We start from the raw sequence: 25232 nt of genomic DNA on the forward strand, positions 1-25232 counted from the left end.
GTTCAAACCCCGGTTGTGTAAGGAATTGAAATGCGCCCCCTTTGGCCAAAATTAATTAAAAAAATAAAATAAATATGTAAATAAAGACATATATGATAACTTGAAGTAAATAATGAATATTAAAAACAGATTACAAACATAAATAAAAATTAATTAGCTAAAAGCAGTCTTTTTCTTACAATGTGTCGACTTTTTTCTTATAAAATTTGGAACAATTTCTCATTATCTTTCGGTTTCTGTAATATTTTCACGTAAAATTATTACTTTTTTATGTAAAATTATTACTTTTTAATGCAAAATGGTGACATTTGTCATATAAAATTCTGACTTTTATGAAAATATTGCCCATTTTTGTTGTTGTTCTTGTGACATTTTTTAAGTAAAATGATGACTTTTGTCATCATTTTGCTAACTAAAATTTCCGATTATTATTATAATGTTACCAAAATTGAAAAGTTTTCTTATAAAATTGTGACTTTTGTCGAGTAAAATTATTAATTTTAATGCAAAATGGTGACATTTGTCATATAAAATTCTGACTTTTCTGACAATATTGCCCATTTTTGTTGTTGTTCTTGTGACATTTTTTAAGTAAAATGATGACTTTTGTCATCACTTTGCTAACTAAAATTTCCGATTATTATTATAATGTTACCAAAATGTAAACGTTTTCTTATAAAATTGTGACTTTTGTCGAGTAAAATTATTAATTTTAATGCAAAATGGTGACATTTGTCATATAAAATTCTGACTTTTCTGACAATATTTCCCATTTTTTTGTTGTTCTTGTAAAACAGTGACATTTTTAGAGTAAAATGATGACTTTTGTCATCATTTTGCTAACTAAAATTTCCAATTATTATTATAATGTTGCCAGAATTTTAAAGTTTTCTTATAAAATTGTGACTTTTGTCGAGTAAAGTTATGACTCTTTTCATAAAATTGCCAAAATGTTAAGCTTTTATTGTAAATTTGTGACTGTTATTGAGTAAAATTTTATCATAACATCGCACAAATGTTCTTTTTTTCTTGTAAAATTTTGACTTTTATTATAATACCAGAGGTAGGCATTTTTCTGAGGTCTCAAGAAGTTAACAGATACAAGAGTGTGTGTGCGCGTGTGTGTGTCTGTGTGTGAGACACACTCATTTGACAAAATACATTTCTACTGGCAAGATTATAGTGTTTAAAAGACATGCAATTGTTATTAGTGAGAATATACTTATTTTAAGGTATTTTGGGGTTCATTGAGGTTAGCTAATTTTACTTGTTTTGGAAAGTCTTGACAAGCCAAATTTTCTTGTTCTATTGGCAAATCATTTTGCTTAGTTCAAATAAATTATCCCTAATTTTTGTATTTTTTTCCCTTGTTTTTGAACACTGACTTTTTGCAGTGTGTGTAATAATTCATAGTACACATTGTCACCTATACCACAAAGCTGACACTAAGCTTTGTCCTTAAATGTATGTATGTTTAGCATTTTGGATTTTGGATTTTTATTTTGTAAAAAAAAAAAAAAAAACACACAAAAAAAGGACATTAATAATACTTTATTTAAAGATAAAATTTAGTGTGAAGTTTGTGTTTTAAGTGAAAGTATATTATTAGTTATTACATTACAAAATGTCAGCTTTTTCTCATGACTATGTCTTTTTGCTCTTTTATTGATTTTTACGGTTTGTATTTGCATGTGTAATAATTCATAGTACACATTGTCACCTATACCAGTGGTCCCCAACCTTTTTGTAGCTGCGGACCGGTCAACGCTTGAAAATGTGTCTCACGGACCTGGGGGGCGGGGGTGGTGGAGGGTAAAATAAAAAAAATTAATTTGTTTTTTTTTTTTTTTTTTTTAATTAAAAAATACAATCATGTGTGCTTACGGACTTTATCCCTGCAGACTGTATTGATCCATATTCATATATAATGTATATATTGTGTTTTTTATGTTGATTTAATAAAAATAAAAAAATAAAATAAAATATTTTTTTTTTTTTTTTTTTTTTTTAATTTCTTGAACGGCCCGGTGGTTGGGGACCACTGACCTATACCACAAAGCTGTGACCTTAAATGTATGTATGTTTAGCATTTTTTGCAAAATTTTAATGCAAAATGGTGACATTTGTCATATAAAATTCTGACTTTTCTGACAATATTGCCCATTTTTTTGTTGTTCTTGTAAAACAGTGACATTTTTTGAGTAAAATGATGACTTTTGTCATCATTTTGCTAACTAAAACGTCCAATTATTATTATAATGTTGCCAGAATTTTAAAGTTTTCTTATAAAATTGTGACTTTTGTCGAGTAAAGTTATGACTCTTTTCATAAAATTGCCAAAATGTTAAGCTTTTATTGTAAATTTGTGACTGTTATTGAGTAAAATGTTATCACAACATCGCGCAAATGTTCATTTTTTCTGACGTTTTGTAATGTAATAAAATCAAAACATATCAACATACTTTGACTTTTTATTATGTGGTCCTTGTTGGAAGAAGTTGCAACGCCTCTGTATCATTAACATATTTTTTATAACATTTTTGTATGCTTGCCCTCTTCACTTATGACTTCAAAAGCAAGTTCATTATCCATCAATTTGTATGTAAATAATGGAGATCTATAGGGAATTGTGTGAGGCGATTACATATTATATTGAATAAATATTCACTGTAACATGTAACATCTGAGAGCAGCCAGAACTGCAATGTGGCCCTCAATGAAAACCAATTGGACACCCCAGTTCTATATGTCGTGTAGACCAACAGCAGCAGTGATCACCTTCTATTCCCTGCACCCTGAGGATGGCGCTAGAGTAAAGGCCATAAGGGAGCCTCTCCTTCATGCTGGGTACGTCCCTCAGGGCATGATTGGGTTCAGCACATTTCATGGTCATCAAGCTCCAATTTGCCTGGTGAGCCATCTTGTGTTCACAGCTGACTTTCGGGTATTAGGGTTAATGTGGAAATGCAATAAGGGTGCATGTTGTAGAGAAGAACAGAGACACGAGCCCATGCAGACCTCCTGGGGAATTAATGGCCTTACCATGCACATTTCCACCAGCCCTGGTCTTCAGTCTGCAGTCTTTTATAAAGCGCTAAATCCGCGGGGATGTGACCTACAGTTGACTTTGAGCCGATAGCGATGTCATACTTCTCTCACCTGTGTCTGTGGAGTAGATCCTGAAGCTCTTGTCCCAGAATCCGCACAGCAGGATGAAGCGGTTGTCAGCCGTCACCACGAAACACTGCGAGCTGATCTGGATGCTCTGGTCCAGGAGGTCCGAAATCTGGCGCCGGTGACTCCCTACGTTGCTGGCTGGGGGGGGGGAGGGACACAGATATATATCATTTATAAAAGGTAGAAGACGCTCATTTTTATTAAACATTGTGTGTGAAGGCTGGAAGGACGCTCGCCAAGCAACTATATCAAATATTTGTTTTTGTTTGAATAGAATAGAATAGAATAGAATAGAATATAAAGTACTTTATTGATCCCTGGGGGAAATTCAGCACCACAGTTCACTCACAATAGACAATAAATACTTTACAGCATTATTCACATGTGAATAATATAAATACAGTCTATTATACAGCTTTATTCACATGTGCGTAATATACAGTCTATTATACAGCATTATTCACATGTGAATAATATAAATAGTCTATTATACAGCATAATTCACATGTGAATAACATAAACACAGTCTATTATACATGTGAATAATATAAATACAGTCTATTATACAGCATTATTTACATGTGAATAATATAAATACAGTCTATTATACAGCATTATTCACACGTGAATAATATAAATACAGTCTATTATACAGCATTATTCACATGTGAATAATATAAATACAGTCTATTGTACAGCATTATTCACAAGTGAATAATATAAATACAGTCTATTATACAGCATTATTCACATGTGAATAATATAAATACAGTCTATTATACAGCATTATTCACATGTGAATAATATAAATACAGTCTATTATACAACATTATTCACATGTGAATAATATAAATACAGTCTATTATACAGCATTATTCACATGTGAATAATATAAATACAGTCTATTATACAGCATTATTCACATGTGAATAATATAAATACAGTCTATTATACAGCATTATTCACATGTGAATAACATAAACACAGTCTCTTATACAGCATTATTCACATGTGAATAACATAAACACAGTCTATTATACAGCATTATTCACATGTGAATAATATAAATACAGTCTATTATACAGCATTATTCACATGTGAATGATATAAATACAGTCTATTATACAGCATTATTCACATGTAAATAACAAACACAGTCTATTATACCAGTGGTCCCCAACCACTGATTGGTACCGGGCCGCGCAAGAAATAAAAAAAAATATATATATTAAAATAAATAAATAAATAAATAAATAAAAATAATAATTAAATCAACATAAAAAACACAATATATACATATTGTGTATGTGTATGTCAATATAGATCAATATAGTCTGCAGGGATACAGTCCGTAAGCACATATGATTGTATTTCTTTATGAAAAAAAAAAAAAAAAAATGAAAAAAAAAATCCACATCGATCAATCGATACTTGTTATTACCAACAAAATTCGGTCGGTGTGTATAATAGTACCGAATTCGGCACACATCCCTACCTAGGGCTCCAAAGGGCTAATAAACATGTGGTATATAAACGTGCAACAAATTTATCGGAATATAGCACTGTTCGATTTTACGTGAATCGATACCCGTTATTACCAACAAAATTCGGTCGGTGTGTATAATAGTACCGAATTCGGCACACATCCCTACCTAGGGCTCCAAAGGGCTAATAAACATGTGGTATATAAACGTGCAACAAATTTATCGGAATATAGCACTGTTCGATTTTACGTGAATCGATACCCGTTATTACCAACAAAATTCGGTCGGCGTGTATAATAGTACCGAATTCGGCACACATCCATACCTAGGGCTCCAAAGGGCTAATAACCATGTGGTATATAAACGTGCAACAAATTTATCGGAATATGCCCGTTATTACCAACAAAATTTGGTCGGTGTGTATAATAGTACCGAATTCAGCAAACATCCCTACCTAGGGCTCCAAAGGGCTAATAACCATGTGGTATATAAAAGTGCAAAAAATGTATCGGAATATGGCACTGTTCGATTTTACGTGAATCGATACCCGTTATTACCAACAAAATTCGGTCGGTGTGTATAATAGTACCGAATTCGGCACACATTCCTACCTAGAGCTCCAAAGGGCTAATAACCATGTGGTATATAAACGTGCAACAAATCTATCGGAATATGGCACTGTTCGATTTTACGTGAATCGATACCCGTTATTACCAACAAAATTCGGTCGTGGGTATAATAGTACCGAATTCGGCACACATCCCTACCTAGGGCTCCAAAGGGCTAATAACCATGTGGTATATAAACGTGCAACAAATTTATCGGAATATGGCACTGTTCAATTTTACGTGAATCGATACCCGTTATTACCAACAAAATTCGGTCGGTGTGTATAATAGTACCGAATTCGGCACACATCCATACCTAGGGCTCCAAAGGGTTAATAAACATGTGGTATATAAACGTGCAAAAAATTTATCGGAATATGGCACTGTTCGATTTTACATGAATCGATACCCGTTATTACCAACAAAATTCGGTCGGTGTGTATAATAGTACCGAATTCGGCACACATACCTACCTAGAGCTCCAAAGGGCTAATAACCATGTGGTATATAAACGTGCAACAAATTTATCGGAATATGGCACTGTTCGATTTTACGTGAATGGATACCCGTTATTACCAACAAAATTCGGTCGTGGGTATAATAGTACCGAATTCGGCACACATCCCTACCTAGGGCTCCAAAGGGCTAATAACCATGTGGTATATAAACGTGCAACAAATTTATCGGAATATGGCACTGTTCGATTTTACGTGAATCGATACCCGTTGTTACCAACAAAATTCGGTCAGTGTGTATAATAGTACCGAATTCGGCACACATCCATACCTAGGGCTCCAAAGGGCTAATAAACATGTGGTATATAAACGTGCAACAAATTTATCGGAATATGGCGCTGTTCGATTTTACGTGAATCGATACCCGTTATTACCAACAAAATTCGGTCGGTGTGTATAATAGTACCGAATTCGGCACACATCCATACCTAGAGCTCCAAACGGCTAATAACCATGTGGTATATAAACGTGCAACAAATTTATCGGAATATGGCACTGTTCGATTTTACGTGAATCGATACCCGTTGTTACCAACAAAATTCGGTCGGTGTGTATAATAGTACCGAATTCGGCACACATCCATACCTAGAGCTCCAAACGGCTAATAACCATGTGGTATATAAACGTGCAACAAATTTATCGGAATATGGCACTGTTCGATTTTACGTGAATCGATACCCGTTGTTACCAACAAAATTCGGTCGGTGTGTATAATAGTACCGAATTCGGCACACATCCCTACCTAGGGCTCCAAAGGGCTAATAACCATGTGGTATATAAACGTGCAACAAATTTATCGGAATATGGCACTGTTCGATTTTACGTGAATCGATACCCGTTATTACCAACAAAATTCGGTCTGTGTGTATAATAGTACCAAATTCGGCACACATCCCTACCTAGGACTCCAAAGGGCTAATAAACATGTGGTATATAAACGTGCAAAAAATTTATCGGAATATGGCACTGTTCGATTTTACGTGAATCGATACCTGTTATTACCAACAAAATTCGGTCGGTGTGTATAATAGTACCGAATTCGGCACACATCCCTAACTAGAGCTCCAAACGGCTAATAACCATGTGGTGTATAAACGTGCAACAAATTTATCGGAATATGGCACTGTTCGATTTTACGTGAATCGATACCCGTTATTACCAACAAAATTCGGTCGGTGTGTATAATAGTACTGAATTCGGCACACATCCCTACCTAGAGCTCCATAGGGCTAATAACCATGTGGTATATACAAATACAAGCAACACAGTACGGGTGCATGTTTAGACAGATGTTCGCACTTTTGTTTACAGCAATACAGGAGGAGAAAATGCCTGACAATAAATCTACGAGGGTCACATTCCGACAATGTTTGATTGCATTACGTTGCCAAGACGATCTCAGAAACAACACATAAACCATCAAGAATGTTGTGTTTAGGACGGAGGCTTTACACGGACACTGTACACACCGTCTGCGGAAAAGCGACATTCTCTCATCCTTAAGTGCGATCTTTCCAATGATGTTCTGTCAAATTATCCGACTATTATGTCCGACGTCATGTTTCTCAGTGAGGAAGTCCAGTGCACCTGGAACAACACGTCTAATATTTGACACCAACGTTACCCTTGTGCAACACTCATCCTCCATTTGCACTCCTTTTGGAATTCGCACAGTGTAAATGTGGTGGTGATAAACACACACAAATCTTCTCACTGAACACACTCAAGGTTTGAACTCAAATGTGAGGTAGAAGTAGTAACTACTAATCTGCTGACCCGAGGAGAAAATGCCATCCAACTAAATGGAAACATCTCACACTCTAAAACAGACCAGTCAATCAATCAATGTTTACTTATATAGCCCTAAATCACGAGTGTCTCAAAGGGCTGCACAAGCCACAATGATATCATTGGCTCAACCCAACGGGATAACAATGAGAAACCTTCGAGGGTACCACAGATGCGGTGGAATTTTCGAAATACCTACCCAGGTTCGAGTCCCACAAGTCCCGCCGCTGGCCGGGATGCCCAAAATGTCCATAACACACCCAGCAAAGTCCCACGGGAAGTGGGGGAGAAAAGTGAGAAAAGTGGGCAAAAGTCCCCAAAATGTTCAAAATACCTACCCGGGTTCGAGTGCCACAAGTCCCGCCACCGGCATTACATTTCTTGAAACCAGCAAACTTATACTAAAAACTAGTTTATTTTTCTTAATGGAAAGGAAGCAGTTAAGAATATATTTCTAACGTTATAACGTTAAGAATATATTTCTTGAACTTGTAAAAATGATGTTTGAATTTCCAGGATGAGTGGAATATGTTGAAGGTGGTTTGAATGGTGTGAATCAATTGAAAAATGTGGGAATTGTGAAATTTAAAAAAAAAGAAGTCAATTTTTAAATGGGGAAAATGTCCCTGAAAACTGGGAATTTTTGGAAATCCGGGATTTTTGTTTAAATTGTTGAAAGAGAGCTCACAATTTTGAACAGGTTGAATATTTTGGAGTTGGAATGGTTTGAATCGGATAAAAAGGTGGGAATTGTGGAACTTTGAAAAATGTCCCGTTCATTTCAACGGGATTTTCATGGAAATTTGGGGATTTTGGGAAAAGTGGGAATTTTTTGGAAAATGTTAAAAGTCTTGATTGAATGTTCTGAATAATGGTTGGTGTTGGAATTTTTCAAATTGGTCGAGAAATATTGAAGTAGTAACATTTTTATTCGAGAAATGGTATTAAGGAATGGTATTAAGGAATTCCAGGACTTCCGGGAAAACCGGGAATTTTTCCAGTTCAAAAAACAACTTAGTTTTTTGTCTTGATTAAGAGGAATGTTTGGACAGTGGAACGGTTGAAGTGGGTTGAAAATGTGGAAGGAGTAGTCGACAGAAAAAAGGGTCAAAAAAGGGTTTGAAAAAAAGGAAATTCTGGGAATTCCTGGAATTTTTTTTGTACTTGTAAAAATGGTATTTGAATTTCCAGGATGAGTGGAATATGTTGAAGGTGGAATGGTTTGAATCGGTTGAAAAATGTGGGAATTGTGGAAGTTTAAAAAATGGACAATTCATTTTGATTGGGGAAAATGTCCCTGAAAACTGGGAATTTTTGGAAATCCAGGATTTTTGTTTAAATTGTTGAAGGAGAGCTCACAATTTTGAAGAGGCTGAATATTTTGGAGTTGCAACGGTTTGAATCGGATAAAAAGGTGGGAATTGTGGAACTTTGAAATATGTCCCATTCATTTCAATGGGATTTTCATGGAAATTTGGGAATTTTGGGAAAAGCAGGAATTTTCTGGAAAATTTTAAAAGACTTGAATGTTCTGAATAATGGTTGGTGTTGGAATTTTTCAAATTGGTCGAGAAATATTGAAGTAGTAACATTTTTATTCGAGAAATGGTATGAAGGAATTCCAGGAATTCCGGGAAAACCGGGAATTTTTCCAGTTCAAAAAACAGCTTTGTTTTTTGTCCTGATTAAGAGGAATGTTTGGACAGTGGAACGGTTGAAGTGGGTTGAAAAATGTGGAAGGAGTAGTCGACAGAAAAAAGGGTCAAAAAAGGGTTTAAAAAAAGGAATTCCTGGAATGTTTTTGAACTTGTAAAAATGATATTTGAATTTCCAGGATGAGTGGAATATGTTGAAGGTGGAATGGTTTGAATCGGTTGAAAAATGTGGGAATTGTGGAAGTTTAAAAAAATGGACAATTCATTTTGAATGGGGAAAATGTCCCTGAAAACTGGGAATTTTTGGAAATCCGAGATTTTTTTTTTTAATTGTTGAAGGAGAACACACAATTTTGAACAGGCTGAATATTTTGGAGTTGGAACGGTTTGAACCGGATAAAAATGTGGGAATTGTGGAACTTTGAAAAATGTCCCATTCATTTCAATGGGATTTTCATGGAAATTTGGGAATTTTGGGAAAAGCAGGGATTTTCTGGAAAATGTTAAAAGACTTGAATGTTCTGAATAATGGTTGGTGTTGGAAATTTTTAAATTGGTCGAGAAATATTTAAGTAGCAACATTTTTATTCGAGAAATGGTATGAAGGAATTCCAGGAATTCCGGGAAAACCAGGAATTTTTCCAGTTAAAAAAACAACTTAGTTTTTTGTCTTGATTAAGAGGAATGTTTGGACAGTGGAACGGTTGAAGTGGGTTGAAAAATGTGGAAGGAGTAGTCGCCAGAAAAAAGGGTCATAAAAGGGTTTGAAAAAAAGGAAATTCTGGGAATTCCTGGAATTTTTTTTGAACTTGTAAAAATGATATTTGAATTTCCAGGATGAGTGGAATATGTTGAAGGTGGAATGGTTTGAATCGGTTGAAAAATGTGGGAATTGTGGAAGTTTAAAAAAATTCTCAATTCTTTTGTAAATGGGGAAAATGTCCCTGAAAACTGGGAATTTTTGGAAATCCGAGATTTTTTTAAATTGTCTAAGGAGAACACACAATTTTGAACAGGCTGAATATTTTGGAGTTAGAACGGTTTGAATCGGATAAAAAGGTGGGAATTGTGGAACTTTGAAAAATGTCCCATTCATTTCAATGGGATTTTCATGGAAATTTGGGAATTTTGGGAAAAGCGGGAATTTTTTGGAAAATGTTAAAAGGCTTGATTGAATGTTCTGAATAATGGTTGGTGTTGGGATTTTTCAAATTGGTCGAGAAATATTGAAGTAGTAACATTTTTATTCGAGAAATGGTATTAAGGAATTCCGGGAAAACTGGGAATTTTTCTAGTTCAAAAAACAACTTAGTTTTTTGTCTTGATTAAGAGGAATGTTTGGACAGTGGAACGGTTGAAGTGGGTTGAAAATGTGGAAGGAGTAGTCGCCAGAAAAAAGCGTCAAAAAAGGAAATTCTGGGAATTCCTGGAATTTTTTTTGAACTTGTAAAAATGATATTTGAATTTCCAGGATGAGTGGAATATGTTGAAGGTGGAATGGTTTGAATCGGTTGAAAAATGTGGGAATTGTGGAAGTTTAAAAAAATTGTCAATTAATTTTTAATTTAAAAAACTCGGAATTTTTGGAAATCCGAGATTTTTTTTTTTTACTTATTGAAGGAGAACAAACAATTTTGAACAGGCTGAATATTTTGGAGTTGGAATGGTTTGAATTGGATAACAAATTTGGGAATTGTGGAACTTTGAAAAATGTCCCATTCATTTCAATGGGATTTTCATGGAAATTTGGGAATTTTGGGAAAAGCGGGAATTTTTGGGAACATTTTAAAAGGCTTGAATGTTCTGAATAATGGTTGGTGTTGGAATTTTTCAAATTGGTCGAGAAATATTGCAGTAGTAACATTTTTATTCGAGAAATTGTATGAAGGAATTCCAGGAATTCCGGGAATTTTTCCAGTTCAAAAAACTACTTTGTTTTTGTCCTGATTAAGAGGAATGTTTGGACAGTGGAACGGTTGAAGTGGGTTGAAAAATGTGGAAGGAGTAGTCGACAGAAAAAAGGGTCAAAAAAGGGTTTGAAAAAAAGGAAATTCTGGGAATTCCAGGACTTTTTTTGAACTTGTAAAAGCGATTTGAATTTCCAGGATGCATGGAATATGTTGAAGGTGGAATGGTTTGAATCGGTTGGAAAATTTGGACATGGCGGAAGTTTGAAAAATGGCCAGTTCATTTTGAATGGGGAAAAAATGTCCTGGAAAACCAGGAATTCTGGGAAATCTGGGAATTTGTCAAGGGAAAGCCCGCGATTCCCGAATGGGCTGAACAGTTTGAAGGTGGAAACGGTTTGAATCGGGTGAAAAATGTGCAAGGTAAAGCGCAAAAATCTGGAGAAGAAGAAGAAAAACCCAGGGCCGGCCCGTGGCATAGGCCGTATAGGCAAATGCTAAGGCCGCTGTCCATCAGGGGGCGCCATGCCAGTGCCACAAATGTTGGAGGAAAAAAAAAAAAAGTTGGTACTATTATTTCTAAATACAAAAAATAATCCCACGTTATTTAAAATGCAAAGTAAAGCCTATTTAATAGAAATATTATTTGTTACAACATTACGCCCCTCCCTCCCCCCGCACGGTGCTTCCCCCTCCCTTCCCGTATCATGACTTTTTTTGGACGTCACCACATCAAATAATCCACACAAGATGTCAAAACGGCCAAAACGGTCAGGTGCCCAGGGAAGAAAAAATAGAAAAGAAGAGGAGAAACGAGAAAAAGACAGAGGTAGCAGGTAGGTAACGTTAGCCTACATGAAATTATTTGTCTGTTACAGAACGTGATAGTAACCTGGCTTTTTAGCATTAAGCTAATGTTACATGATTCGGCAATTGCTAATCAATAAATAGCTAGTTCTGTTTTAACGTCGGGTTAATATTGTGGAGGGGGCTAAATTGTTATGGAAAATAATAATGTAACGTTAGGTAATTACAGCACCTTACATTCCTCAGGGACTTTTGTATTAGATCTTTTAAGCAGGTGTTTTTTGTTGACATTGTTATTGCCTTCTGGTTAGCTAATGTTTGCCCTGCAGGTAATAGTCACTTTTCCACCTCTTTATATATTAGGTATAGTTGTAAGCCTAGTTGTTAAAGTGCACATCATTAATGTTAATTAAGCAATATCCCATGAGAGGGAATGCTGTTTTTTTAATTTGAGCACTGCTGTGATTCGGTTAAAGATAATCATAACATAACATTCTCATATAATATGTTAATTTGCTTTCTTTAAGTAAAAAAAAAAGGTCAAAGACAAAGCTATTCGGTTTCTTTAGAGTATATACACTTCATTGCCGATGTGGGGCGGGGGGGCGCCACCTAAAATCTTGCCTAGGGCGCCAGATTGGTTAGGGCCAGGCCTGGAAAAACCATATGTGTGTTTTACTTGTTTTGGAAAAGTCTTGACAAGCCAAATTTTCTTGTTTTATTGGCAGATAATTTAGCTTAATTCAAGTAAAATACCCCTCATTTTTGTATTTTTTATTCTTGTTTTTGAACACTGACTTTTTGCAGTGTATATATAATAATCATTATCACCCGATCAACTCTTGCGGCTCAGCTCAGAACATTTTCACTAACCTACTTTATATTTGACAAAGGACAGGCAGTGGTCCCCTTCAGTGCCTCAAACATCATCTCCGGCCCGGCCTCCTCCTCCTCATCATCAACAAGTCGCCAAGGATGAGAGGCGGCCATATTTGTCCTGACAGCCCGTCCACCGCGCGTTCTCAATCACGCATTATTACCGCATTCATATTCATTCTCCCTGACACGCGTCCTCTCCCCGCGCTCGAATTAAAGCAAAGAGGATACAGGGAAAGGAGGGAGGTGGATGGAGGACGGGGGTGGGGGTGGGGGGGCGTTGATGATGAAATGCCGGGGCCGAGGCCACAGCTCATTGCATTCCAATTTGCATGCAAATGGTGGAGAGGCGGGGCCTTTATCGTGACAGCTCTACACTCACTCATACACAAATCTAGCTAAACACAAAAAAAAGTCATTTCATGTCGGTGTGATGATGCAACGAGTGTGTGTGTGTGTGTGTGTGTGTGTGTGTGTGTGTGTGTGTGTGTGGCGAAAAGTACCTATAAGAGGGTCGATCTCCACAGGAAGTTGGTACTGCTGGTCCTGCACGGCCGAGCTGGGATGACCTGACAGGTGAAGAGGAAGAAGACGGATTGGATGATTATTGTAATGATTCCGGGGGGTCTCGCCGGGTGGGATCCTGGATTACACTTCATTATAGCCACACACTGCAAAAAGTGAAATCTAAGTAAGATGAAATATCTCAAATAAGGGTGATATTTGCTTATTTTCCGTCTGATTAGATCATTCTTCTCACTAAGCAGATTTGATGTTAGAGTGTTTTACTTGTTTTAAGTGTTTTGCTCCTAAATGATGTCAGTAAGATATTACAGCTTGTTGCTGAGATTTGATGAGCTATATTGAGTAAAACATGCTTGAAACTAGAATATCAACTGTTGCAAAGCTGTGTCATCAACACTCACAAGTAGGGGTGTGGGAAAAAATCGATTCGGATTCGAATCGCGATTCTCACGTTGTGCGATTCAGAATCGATTCTCATTTTTAAAAAAAATCGATTTTTATTTTTTATTTTTTCAGTAAATGTTTTATTGTTTATTTTGTATTTTTTAATTAATCAATCCAACAAAACAATACACAGCAATACCATAACAATGCAATCCAATTCCAGCCAGCAACACTCAGAAGTGCAATAAACAGAGCAATTGAGAGGAGACACAAACACCACACAGAACAAACCAAAAGTAGTGAAACAAAAATGAATGTTATCAACAACAGTATCAATATTAGTTACAATTTCAACATTAAAAATCCCTCATTGACATTATCATTAGACATTTAGTTTATAAATGCGATGCAAGTGTAAGTCACTGTGACACTATTGTTCATTTTTTGTAATTTTTTTTTAAATTAATGTTTGTAATGATAATATCAATGAGGGATTTTTAATCGCTGCTATGTTGAAATTGTAACTAATATTGATACTGTTGTTGATAATATTCATTTTTGTTTCACTACTTTTGGTTTGTTCTGTTTGTGTCTCCTCTCAATTGCTCTGTTTATTGCACTTCTGAATGTTTCTGGGTCGGGTTTGGTTTTGAAATTGTATTGCATTATTATGGTATTGCTGTGTATTGTTTTCATTAAAAAAAAAAAAAAAAAAAATATTGTTTTTGAATCGAGAATCGTGTTGAATTGAAAAAAAAATAATCGATTTTCAATCGAATCGTGACCCCAAGAATCGATTTTGAATCGAATCGTGGGACACCCAAATATTCACAGCCCTACTCACAAGTATAAAACTACTTTTTTAAAGTAATCATTCCTTATTTCAAGCATGAAAAAAATAAATCATGACTTTGACACAATTGTGTCTCATAATTAAAACAGATGACAGCCAAATGGACTTTGCTGTTTTATTTCCAATGAAACAATAGAACATACGTACTCATATAGTAGTACAGTTGGCACAGTACAGTAAACTGACAGTTAATATTTAAACATTTACATGTGACATTTATAACTATTTTGAACAGAAATAGTTCATGCACATTCAGATAAATTCTTCAAAATTACAATAAAAAATGTTTTGGCCGGGGGCCGGACTGTACATATGCGCACTAATTGACTGAAAGAGCACACACTTGGCACGATGATGTCATGTTATCTATGGAAAAATTCATTTTTAGACAATATGATTTGCCTGAGCGGCTAGGAGACCCCGAGAGTAACAAGCGCTTGCCTTGTTGCCTTTCCATTAAGAACAATAAATTAGTTTTTAGTATAAGTTTGCTGGTTTCAAGAAATGTAATGGCGAGTGCATATCATTATGTCAAGATAATGGCACTAGCATTTACTTCATTTAAGAATATTTTTCAACATATTGAGCAAAAAGGTCTCTTTTTTTTTTCTACCAAGAAAAGTGCACTTGTTATTAGTGAGAATATACTTATTTTAAGGTATTTTTGGGTTCATTGAGGTTAGATAATTTTACTTGTTTTGGAAAGTCTTGACAAGCCCAATTTTCTTGTTCTATTGGCAGATAATTTTGCTTAGTTCAAATAAAATACTCCTCATTTTTGTAATTTTTTTTCTTTTTTTTGACCACTGACTTTTTGCAGTGTGCATTCAGATAAACTCTTCAAAATTACAATAAAAAAAATGTTGTCCGGGCTGTATATATGCGCACTAATTGACTGAAAGAGCACGCACTTGGCACGATGATGTCATGTTATCCATGGAAAAATGCATTTTTAGACAATATGATTTGCCTGAGCGGCTAAGAGACCCTGAGAGTAACAAGCGCTTGCCTTGTTGCCTTTCCATTAAGAACAATAAACTAGTTTTTAGTGTAAGTTTGCCGGTTTCAAGAAATGTAATGCCGAGCGCATATCATTATGTCAAGATAATGGCACTAGCATTTATTTCATTTAAGAATATTTTTCAACATATTGAGCAAAAAGGTCTCTTTTTTTTTCTACCAAGAAAAGTGCACTTGTTATTAGTGAGAATATACTTATTTTAAGGTATTTTTGGGTTCATTGAGGTTAGCTAATTTGACTTGTTTCGGAAAGTCTTTTTCTTGTTCTATTGGCAGATAATTTTGCTTAGTTAAAATAAAATACCCCTCATTTTTGTATTTTTTTTTCTTGTTTTTGAACACTGACTTTTTGCAGTGTATGACCCAAGCACACATACTGTACAGCAGATTTTATATAAATATTTAAAAAAAAAAAATCTCAAATTGAGTTGGTGCAGCTCATACTATATTCTGGAAAATACGGTCATTGAAATTAAGCTAAAAAATAAATTGTGTGATCATTTTCAATAACTCGTAATTTTTGACAGCCAAATTTAGATTTGTTACATTACAGAAACAAGCTCCCGCAGTATTATATTATATTTAGTGTTTTTTTCCATTTGATTTATTGATGTTGTTGCTACTATGATTCTCTCAATGTTATGTTTTCATTCAATTATTTTTGCATTATTTATATTTTATATAAATAATTACATACAATTTTTTTTTTTTTTTAGATGGCGTTAATTTGTGAAGTGAATTATATTTATATAGCGCTTTTCTCTAGTGACTCAAAGCGCTTTACATAGTGAAACCCAATATGTAAGTTACATTTAAAGTAGTGTGGGTGGCACTGGGAGCAGGTGGGTCAAGTGTCTAGGATGGCGGATAGCGGGAATCGAACCTGGAACCCTCGAGTTGCTGGCACGGCCGCTCTACCAACCGAGCTATGCCGCCCCATTTTGACTTATTCTTTTTGCGTGGACGCCTCGGAGGTGGCGCTTTTTCGCAATCCTCAGTGCCACGCCATGTTTTGCTGTTGTTAGTGTTTCCTCTTCATTCTTTTTTGGAAAAAGAATTCCATATAAAAACACTTTGTGTTGCCACTTGCATTAAAAGTGCTTTAGAAACAAAGTTTGATGGATTGACTGACTTTGACTAACAACACAAGAGTATGTGCTTTATACCTCCGTGAAAATGTGTGAAGCATTTTTGAGTATTGAGGTTTAATCAGTAACTAGAAAAAAAAAGGACAGTGAGCAGTGTTTCCCATAAACTGCCAAGATACCTGTGGCGGTGGGGGCGTGGTTATGGGCGTGGTCACCATGACATCATCGAGTAATTTGCATAATTTACTACAATATGATTTTCTCTAAAAAGGCTCAAAAAATGTATACTTACTACTTAATAATAACAGTTTTGTTTTAAACGTCCATGCATCCATTTTACAATATAATTACAACACTTTATGTACATATTTATATACAGATTTGAACAATAAGTTATTCACTGAAATATATTTATTAATTGTGGTTCTTACAAAAAATATATCTTATAAAATATAAAAGCTAAAATGTCTCTTAAAGCTCTGCCCCTTTAATTAGTGCATACTAAATCATTTAACTTTAGCCTACTACTACAACCATATTATTTACCAGCAACATAAAGTGAAACAGAGGCAGAGGTGTCCTGCCACAGTCAGTAACAAATAAACAGAAAACAGTAGTGGTCAAATACAAATAAGGCAACAAGAGAAGTATACTACACTTCTCTTTTGTAAAGTAAATCTGAACAGCCGATATGGGCATCTACATCAACTATATGATTTGCCTGAGAAGCTGGACAGGACACACAAAAAAAAAAAATATATATATATATATATATATATATATATATATATATATATATATATATATATATTTTTTTATTATTTTTTTTATTTTTTTATTTTATTTGTGGCGGACGTAATTCTTTCGTGGCGGGCCGCCACAACAAAAAGGAATGTGTGGGAAACACTGGTGAGAATTTGAAGATAGCACGTGAAAGAAACCCCATAATTCCATTCACATTGTAAATAATACATAAAAATACCAATATAATAATAACAAAAAATAAAAAAATAATACTAATATATTAATAATAATAATACATAATTCATACATTTATATTTCCTGTTATTTTATATTATTACTTTTAACTGTTTTATATTAAAAAATTGTATCCTGTAAAGCGTCTTTGAGTACTCTGAAAAGCGCTATACCAAATAAAATTGTATTATTATTAGAGATGTCCGATAATGGCTTTTTTGCCGATATCCGATATTCCGATATCGTCCAACTCTTAATTACCGATTCCGATATCAAGCGATACCGATATATACAGTGGTGGAATGAACACATTATTATGCCTAATTATGTTGTGATGCCCCGCTGGATGCATTAAACAATGTAACAAGGTTTTCCAAAATAAATCAACTCAAGTTATGGAAAAAAAATGCCAACATGGCACTGCCATATTTATTATTGAAGTCACAAAGCGTGTTTTTTTTTAAAAATTGCCTCAAAACAGCAGCTTGGAATTTGGGACATGCTCTCCCTGAGAGAGCATGAGGAAGTTGAGGTGGGCGGGGTTGGGGGGGGGGGGGGGGCGAGGTTTTTGGGTAGGGGGTAGCGGGGGGTGTATATTGTAGCGTCCCGGATGAGTTAGTGCTGCATGGGATTCTGGGTATTTGTTCTGTTGTGTTTATGTTGTGTGACGGTGCGGATGTTCTCCCGAAATGTGTTTGTCATTCTTGTTTGGTGTGGGTCCACAGTGTGGCGCATATTTGTAACAGTGTTAAACTTGTTTATACAGCCACCCTCAGTGTGACCCGTATGGCTGTTGACCAAGTATGCCTTGCATTCACTTGTGTGTGTGTGAAAAGCCGTAGCTATTATGTGACTGGGCAGTGCCTTTAAGGTTTATTGGCGCTCTGTACTTCTCCCTACGGCCGTGTACACAGCGGCCTTTTAAAAAGTCATACATTTTACTTTTTGAAACCGATACGGATCATTTTGAAACCGATACCGATAATTTCCAATATTACATTTTAAAGCATTTATCTGCCGATAATATCGGCAGTCTGATATTATCGGACATCCCTAATTATTATTATTATTATTTATTATTAAACCCTACACAGACACAACAGCTTGGTCACACACTGTTGTGGGGTGGCATTGAGGTCTAATTGCCAAAGTTGCACTAAGAAAAGCAGTTGGGGAATCCGCAATAGTGTTGCATGACTCCCACTTGGCAGACTGGCCAATGATAGGAACATCAAATGTGATGTTTCTCACGCTGCGCGAGGAGGAGGCGGATGTATGGAGGTGGACATCGCGGCAAGTGAAGGCTGCTTGGCGCGTCACATTTGATTTAACCGCACCTGGCGGACGCAGTCGGCTGTGTCCTAAATCAATGTCCAGCAGACCAGACCGTAATAATTCTAGACTCGCTGAATCAAAAAAGCAAAGACAAATATCACATTTTCTCTTTCTGGTGTTGTAAAAGTAAATAGCGTATAAAAACCTTCCTCAGAAATGGAATTTTGATGCGTCACTGAGGTATTTAAAAAAATATATAATTAGAGATGTCCGATAATATTGGCGGATTCATGAATTTGCCTATGAATTAAAATATTTTTAAATTTTTTTACGTAAAGAGTAAAAAAAATTATCTGTGGCTTAGTTGCCAGTAAAATATTTTACTGTAATATATATGGTGTTTTTTATTATTATTTTTACAGCATATTACTGTAAATAGAAATACAGTACTGCTGTTTAATTTTATTTTGGCAACTCAGATGCTAGTTTTTTACCATAATAAAATGTGGTACCATAAAATCATCAACTGTGGATTTTACAGTAAAAAAAAAAAAATCCAAAAATTTGACATTTTAGCCAACAGAATTTTACTATAAAAAAACAAACATTGGTTTTTTTTTCCAACTTACAGTAATATACTAAAAAAAAAAAAAAAAACTCCCTAAATTTTACAGTAAAATCTATTGGTCATTTTTATAGTGTACAATTTGATGGATATTAACTATTATAAATATTGACTGTTGTTACCCCCCTAAAAAAATAAAATTAAAATAAATAAATATTGACTGTTGTTACCCATGGTATGGTATATTTTTTTTTGTCATAAGGAAATACAATCATGTGGGCTTACGGACTGTATCCCTGCAGACTGTATTGGTGTATATTTATATATAATGTATATATTGTGTTTTTTATGTTGATTTAATAAATAAATAAATAAATATATATATGTCTTAATTAGATTATCCAAAAAATAGTGCTCGATACCGTGGTAGAGCGTAATATGTATGTGTGGGGGGGGGAAAAAATCTCCTGAGGATTGAGGTAAACCCCTCATGAAACAGGCCTGTAGAGATGAAATAGATTTTTTTCCCACACATACATAAATAAATATATATATATATATTTTTTATTTTTTATTTTTTTTATTTCTTGTGCGGCCCGGTACCAATCGGTCCACGGACCGGTACTGGGCCGCGGCCCGGTGGTTGGGGAACACTGTCTTACGTGAATGAGCTAAATAATATTATTTGATATTTTACGCTAATGTGTTAATAATTTCAGATATAAGTCGCTCTTGAGTATAAGTCGCACCACCGGCCAAACTATGGAAAAAACTGTGACTTATAGTCCAAAAAATACGGTAAATAGAAATACAGTACTGCTGTTTAATTTTATTTTGGCAACTCAGACGCCAGTTTTTTACCATAATAAAATGTGGTACCATAAAATCATCAACTGTGGATTTTACAGTAAAAAAAAAAAAAAATCCAAAAATTTGACAGCTCAGCCGACAGAATTTTACTATAAAAAAACAAACATTGGTCTTTTTTTTTTTCTTTCCAACTTACAGTAATATGCTGGAAAAAAAAAACCTCCCTAAATTTTACAGTAAAATCTATTGGTCATTTTTATAGTGTACAATTTGATGGATATTAACTATTATAAATATTGACTGTTGTTACCCCCCTAAAAAAATAAAATTAAAATAAATAAATATTGACTGTTGTTACCCATGGTATGGTATTTTTTTATTTTTTTTTTGTCATAAAGAAATACAATCATGTGGGCTTACGGACTGTATCCCTGCAGACTGTATTGATGTATATTTATATATAATGTATATATTTTGTTTTTTATGTTGATTTAATAAATAAATAAATAAATAAATATATATATATATATTTTTTTTAAATTTTTTTATTTCTTGTGTGGCCCGGTATCAATCGGTCCACGGACTGGTACTGGGCCGCGGCCCGGTGGTTGGGGAACCCTGTCTTACGTGAATGAGCTAAATAATATTATTTGATATTTTACGCTAATGTGTTAATAATTTCACACATAAGTCACTCCTGAGTATAAGTCGCACCACCGGCCAAACTATGGAAAAAACTGAGACTTATAGTCCGAAAAATACGGTAAATAGAAATACAGTACTGCTGTTTAATTTTATTTTGGCAACTCAGACGCCAGTTTTTTACCATAATAAAATGTGGTACCATAAAATCATCAACCGTGGATTTTACAGAAAAAAAAAAATCGAAAAATTTGACAGCTCAGCCGACAGAATTTTACTATAAAAAAACAAACATTGGTCTTTTTTTATTCCAACTTACAGTAATAGGCTGGAAAAAAAACCCTCCCTAAATTTTACAGTAAAATCTATTGGTCATTTTTATAGTGTACAATTTGATGGATATTAACTATTATAAATATTGACTGTTGTTACCCCCCTAAAAAAATAAAATTAAAATAAATAAATATTGACTGTTGTTACCCATGGTATGGTATTTTTTTTTTTTTTTTTGTCATAAAGAAATACAATCATGTGGGCTTACGGACTGTATCCCTGCAGACTGTATTGATGTATATTTATATATAATTTATATATTGTGTTTTTTTATGTTGATTTAATAAATAAATAAATATATATATATTATTATTGTTTTTTTTTCTTTCTTGTGCGGCCCGGTACCAATCGGTCCACGGACCGGTACTGGGCCGCGGCCCGGTGGTTGGGGAACACTGTCTTACGTGAATGAGCTAAATAATATTATTTGATATTTTACGCTAATGTGTTAATAATTTCACACATAAGTCGCTCCTGAGTATAAGTCGCACCACCGGCCAAACTATGGAAAAAACTGCGACTTATAGTCCGAAAAATACGGTAAATAGAAATACAGTACTGCTGTTTAATTTTATTTTGGCAACTCAGACGCCAGTTTTTTACCATAATAAAATGTGGTACCATAAAATCATCAACGGTGGATTTTACAGAAAAAAAAAATCGAAAAATTTGACAGCTCAGCCGACAGAATTTTACTATAAAAAAACAAACATTGGTCTTTTTTTATTCCAACTTACAGTAATAGGCTGGGAAAAAAAACCTCCCTAAATTTTACAGTAAAATCTATTGGTCATTTTTATAGTGTACAATTTGATGGATATTAACTATTATAAATATTGACTGTTGTTACCCCCCTAAAAAAATAAATTTAAAATAAATAAATATTGACTGTTGTTACCCATGGTATGGTATTTTTTTTTTTTTTTTGTCATAAAGAAATACAATCATGTGGGCTTACGGACTGTATCCCTGCAGACTGTATTGATCTATATTGATATATAATGTATATATTGCAGCAGTACTGTATTTTTATTTACCGTATTTTTCGGACTATAAGTCGCAGTTTTTTTCATAGTTTGGCCGGGGGTGCAACTTATACTCAGGAGCGGCTTATGTGTGAAATGATTAACACATTAGCGTAAAATATCAAATAATATTATTGATCTCATTCACGTAAGAGACATTTTAAATTGCCTTTCAAATGTCTATTCTTGCCGTTGGCTTTTATCAAATACATTTCCCCAACAAATGCGACTTATATTTTTTTTTTTCCTTCTTTATTATGCATTTTCGGCCGGTGCGACTTATACTACGGAGCGACTCATACTCTACTGGTACTGGCCCCCAGACATATTGTTTCCTCTAAATGTGGCCCCTCGAGTCAAAATAATTGCCCAGGCCTGACTTAAGCTGTACATCAAGCAAGAATGGGCAAGAATTCCGCCTGAAAAGCTTCAAAAATGTGTCTCCTCAGTTCCCAAAGGTTTACTGAGTGTTGTTAAAAGGAAAGGCCATGTAACACAGTGGTAAAAATGACAACTTTTTTGCAATGTGTTGCTGCCATTAAATTCTAAGTTCATGATTATTTGCAAAAAAATTAAGTTTCTCAGTGTGAACATGAAATACTACTAATAATAATTAGGGATGTCCGATAATGGCTTTTTGCCGATATCCGATATTGTCCAACTCTTTAATTACCGATACCGATATCAACCGATATATACAGTCGTGGAATTAACACATTATTATGCCTAATTTGGACAACCAGGTATGGTGAAGATAAGGTACTTTTTAAAAAAATGAATCAAATAAAATAAGATAAATAAATTAAAAACATTTTCTTGAATAAAAAAGAAAGTACAACAATATAAAAACAGTTACATAGAAACTAGTAATTAATGAAAATGTGTAAAATTAACTGTTAAAGGTTAGTACTATTAGTGGAGCAGCAGCACGCACAATCATGTGTGCTTACGGACTGTATCCCTTGCAGACTGTATTGATATATATTGATATATAATGTAGGAACCTACCAGAATATTAATAACAGAAAGAAACAACCCTTTTGTGTGAATGAGTGTGAATGAGTGTAAATGGGGGAGGGAGGTTTTTTGGGTTGGTGCACTAATTGTAAGTGTATCTTGTGTTTTTTATGTGGATTTAATAAAAAATAAAATAAAATAAAAAAAAAACAAAAAAAAACGATACTGATTAAAAAAAAAAACGATACCGATAATTTCCGATATTACATTTTAACGCATTTATCGGCCGATAATATCGGCAGACCGATATTATCGGACATCTCTAATAATAATAATAATAATAGATTTATTTGTAAATAGCACTTTACATTGAGTAAACAACCTCAAAGTGCTATAGTGTATAAAAAAATAAATACAAAAAATAAAAAGATAATAAAAAATAAATAAAAATGAAAATATAGAACAGCCAAATAGCCAAAATTAGTATGCATATATCTAAAAAAAAAAGCCTTTTTTAAAAGCATCCACAGTCTGTGGTGCCCTCAGGTGGTCAGGGAGAGCGTCCCACATTTTTATTTTTTTATACACTGTAGCACTTTGAGGTTGTTTACTCAATGTAAAGTGCTATTTACAAAAAAATCTATTATTATTATTATACATTGAGTAAACAACCTCAAAGTGCTACAGTGTATAAAAAAATAAAAATAAAAAGATAATAAAAAATAAATAAAAATGAAAATATAGAACAGCCAAATAGCCAAAACTAGTATGCATATATCTAAAGAAAAAAAGCCTTTTTTAAAAGCATCCACAGTATGTGGTGCCCTCAGGTGGTCAGGGAGAGCGTTCCACAGACTGGGAGCGGCGGAGCAGAAAGCCCGGTCTCCCACTGTTCGTAAGTTTGTCCTCGTATCTTGTCTTTGCAGTCTATTAAATTGAATATAAGTTGAAAAAGATTTGCAAATCATTGTATTCTCTTTTTATTTACCATTTACACAACGTGACGACTTCACTGCACTGCAAAAAGTGAAATCTAAGTAAGATGAAATATCTCAAATAAGGGCGATATTTGCTTATTTTCTGTCTGATAAGATCATTCTTCTCACTAAGCAGATTTGATGTTAGAGTGTTTTACTTGTTTTAAGTGTTTTGCTCCTAAATGATGTCAGTAAGATATTACAGCTGAGATTTGATGAGCTATATTGAGTAAAACATGCTTGAAACTAGAATATCAACTGTTGCAAAGCTGTGTCATCAACACTCACAAGTAGAGATGTCCGATATATGCGTTAAAATGTAATATCCGAAATTATCGGTATCGTTTTTTTTATTATCGGTATCGTTTTTTTTTGGTTTTTTTTATTAAATCAACATAAAAAACACAAGATACACTTACAATTAGTGCACCAACCCAAAAAACCTCCCTCCCCCATTTACACTCATTCACACAAAATGGTTGTTTCTTTCTGTTATTAATATTCTGCTTCCTACATTATATATCAATATATATCAATACAGTCTGCAAGGGATACAGTCCGTAAGCACACATGATTGTGCGTGCTGCTGCTCCACTAATAGTACTAACATTTAACACTTCATTTTACTCATTTTCATTCATTACTAGTTTCTATGTAACTGTTTTTATATTGTTGTACTTTCTTTTTTATTCAAGAAAATGTTTTTAATTTATTTATCTTATTTTACTAATTTTTTTTAAAAAGTACCTTATCTTCACCATACCTGGTTGTCCAAATTAGGCATAATAATGTGTTAATTCCACGACTGCATATATCGGTTGATATCGGTATCGGTAATTAAAGAGTTGGACAATATCGGAATATCGGATATCGGCAAAAAGCCATTATCGGACATCCCTACTCACAAGTATAAAACTGCTTTTTTAACGTAATAATTTCTTATTTTAAGCATGAAAAAAAAAAGGATGATGCCGAGTGCATAT

At 34.3% G+C, this 25232-nt stretch overlaps 1 protein-coding gene across 1 annotated transcript in view; it reads right to left on the reverse strand.

Moving 5' to 3' along the window:
• LOC133639438 (lipopolysaccharide-responsive and beige-like anchor protein) overlaps nt 1-25232 on the reverse strand; it is a 93708-nt gene that overhangs the window by 58290 nt on the left and 10186 nt on the right. Inside the window, exons 4-5 of the mRNA XM_062032727.1 lie at nt 13321-13386; nt 3160-3315 (exon numbers count right to left, since the gene is read on the reverse strand). Coding sequence (XP_061888711.1) covers nt 3160-3315; nt 13321-13386 — 222 coding nt within the window. The remainder of the gene's footprint in view (nt 1-3159; nt 3316-13320; nt 13387-25232) is intronic.

This window comes from Entelurus aequoreus, linkage group LG22, assembly GCF_033978785.1.
Source record: "Entelurus aequoreus isolate RoL-2023_Sb linkage group LG22, RoL_Eaeq_v1.1, whole genome shotgun sequence".
In the NCBI taxonomy this organism is placed as follows: domain Eukaryota; kingdom Metazoa; phylum Chordata; class Actinopteri; order Syngnathiformes; family Syngnathidae; genus Entelurus; species Entelurus aequoreus.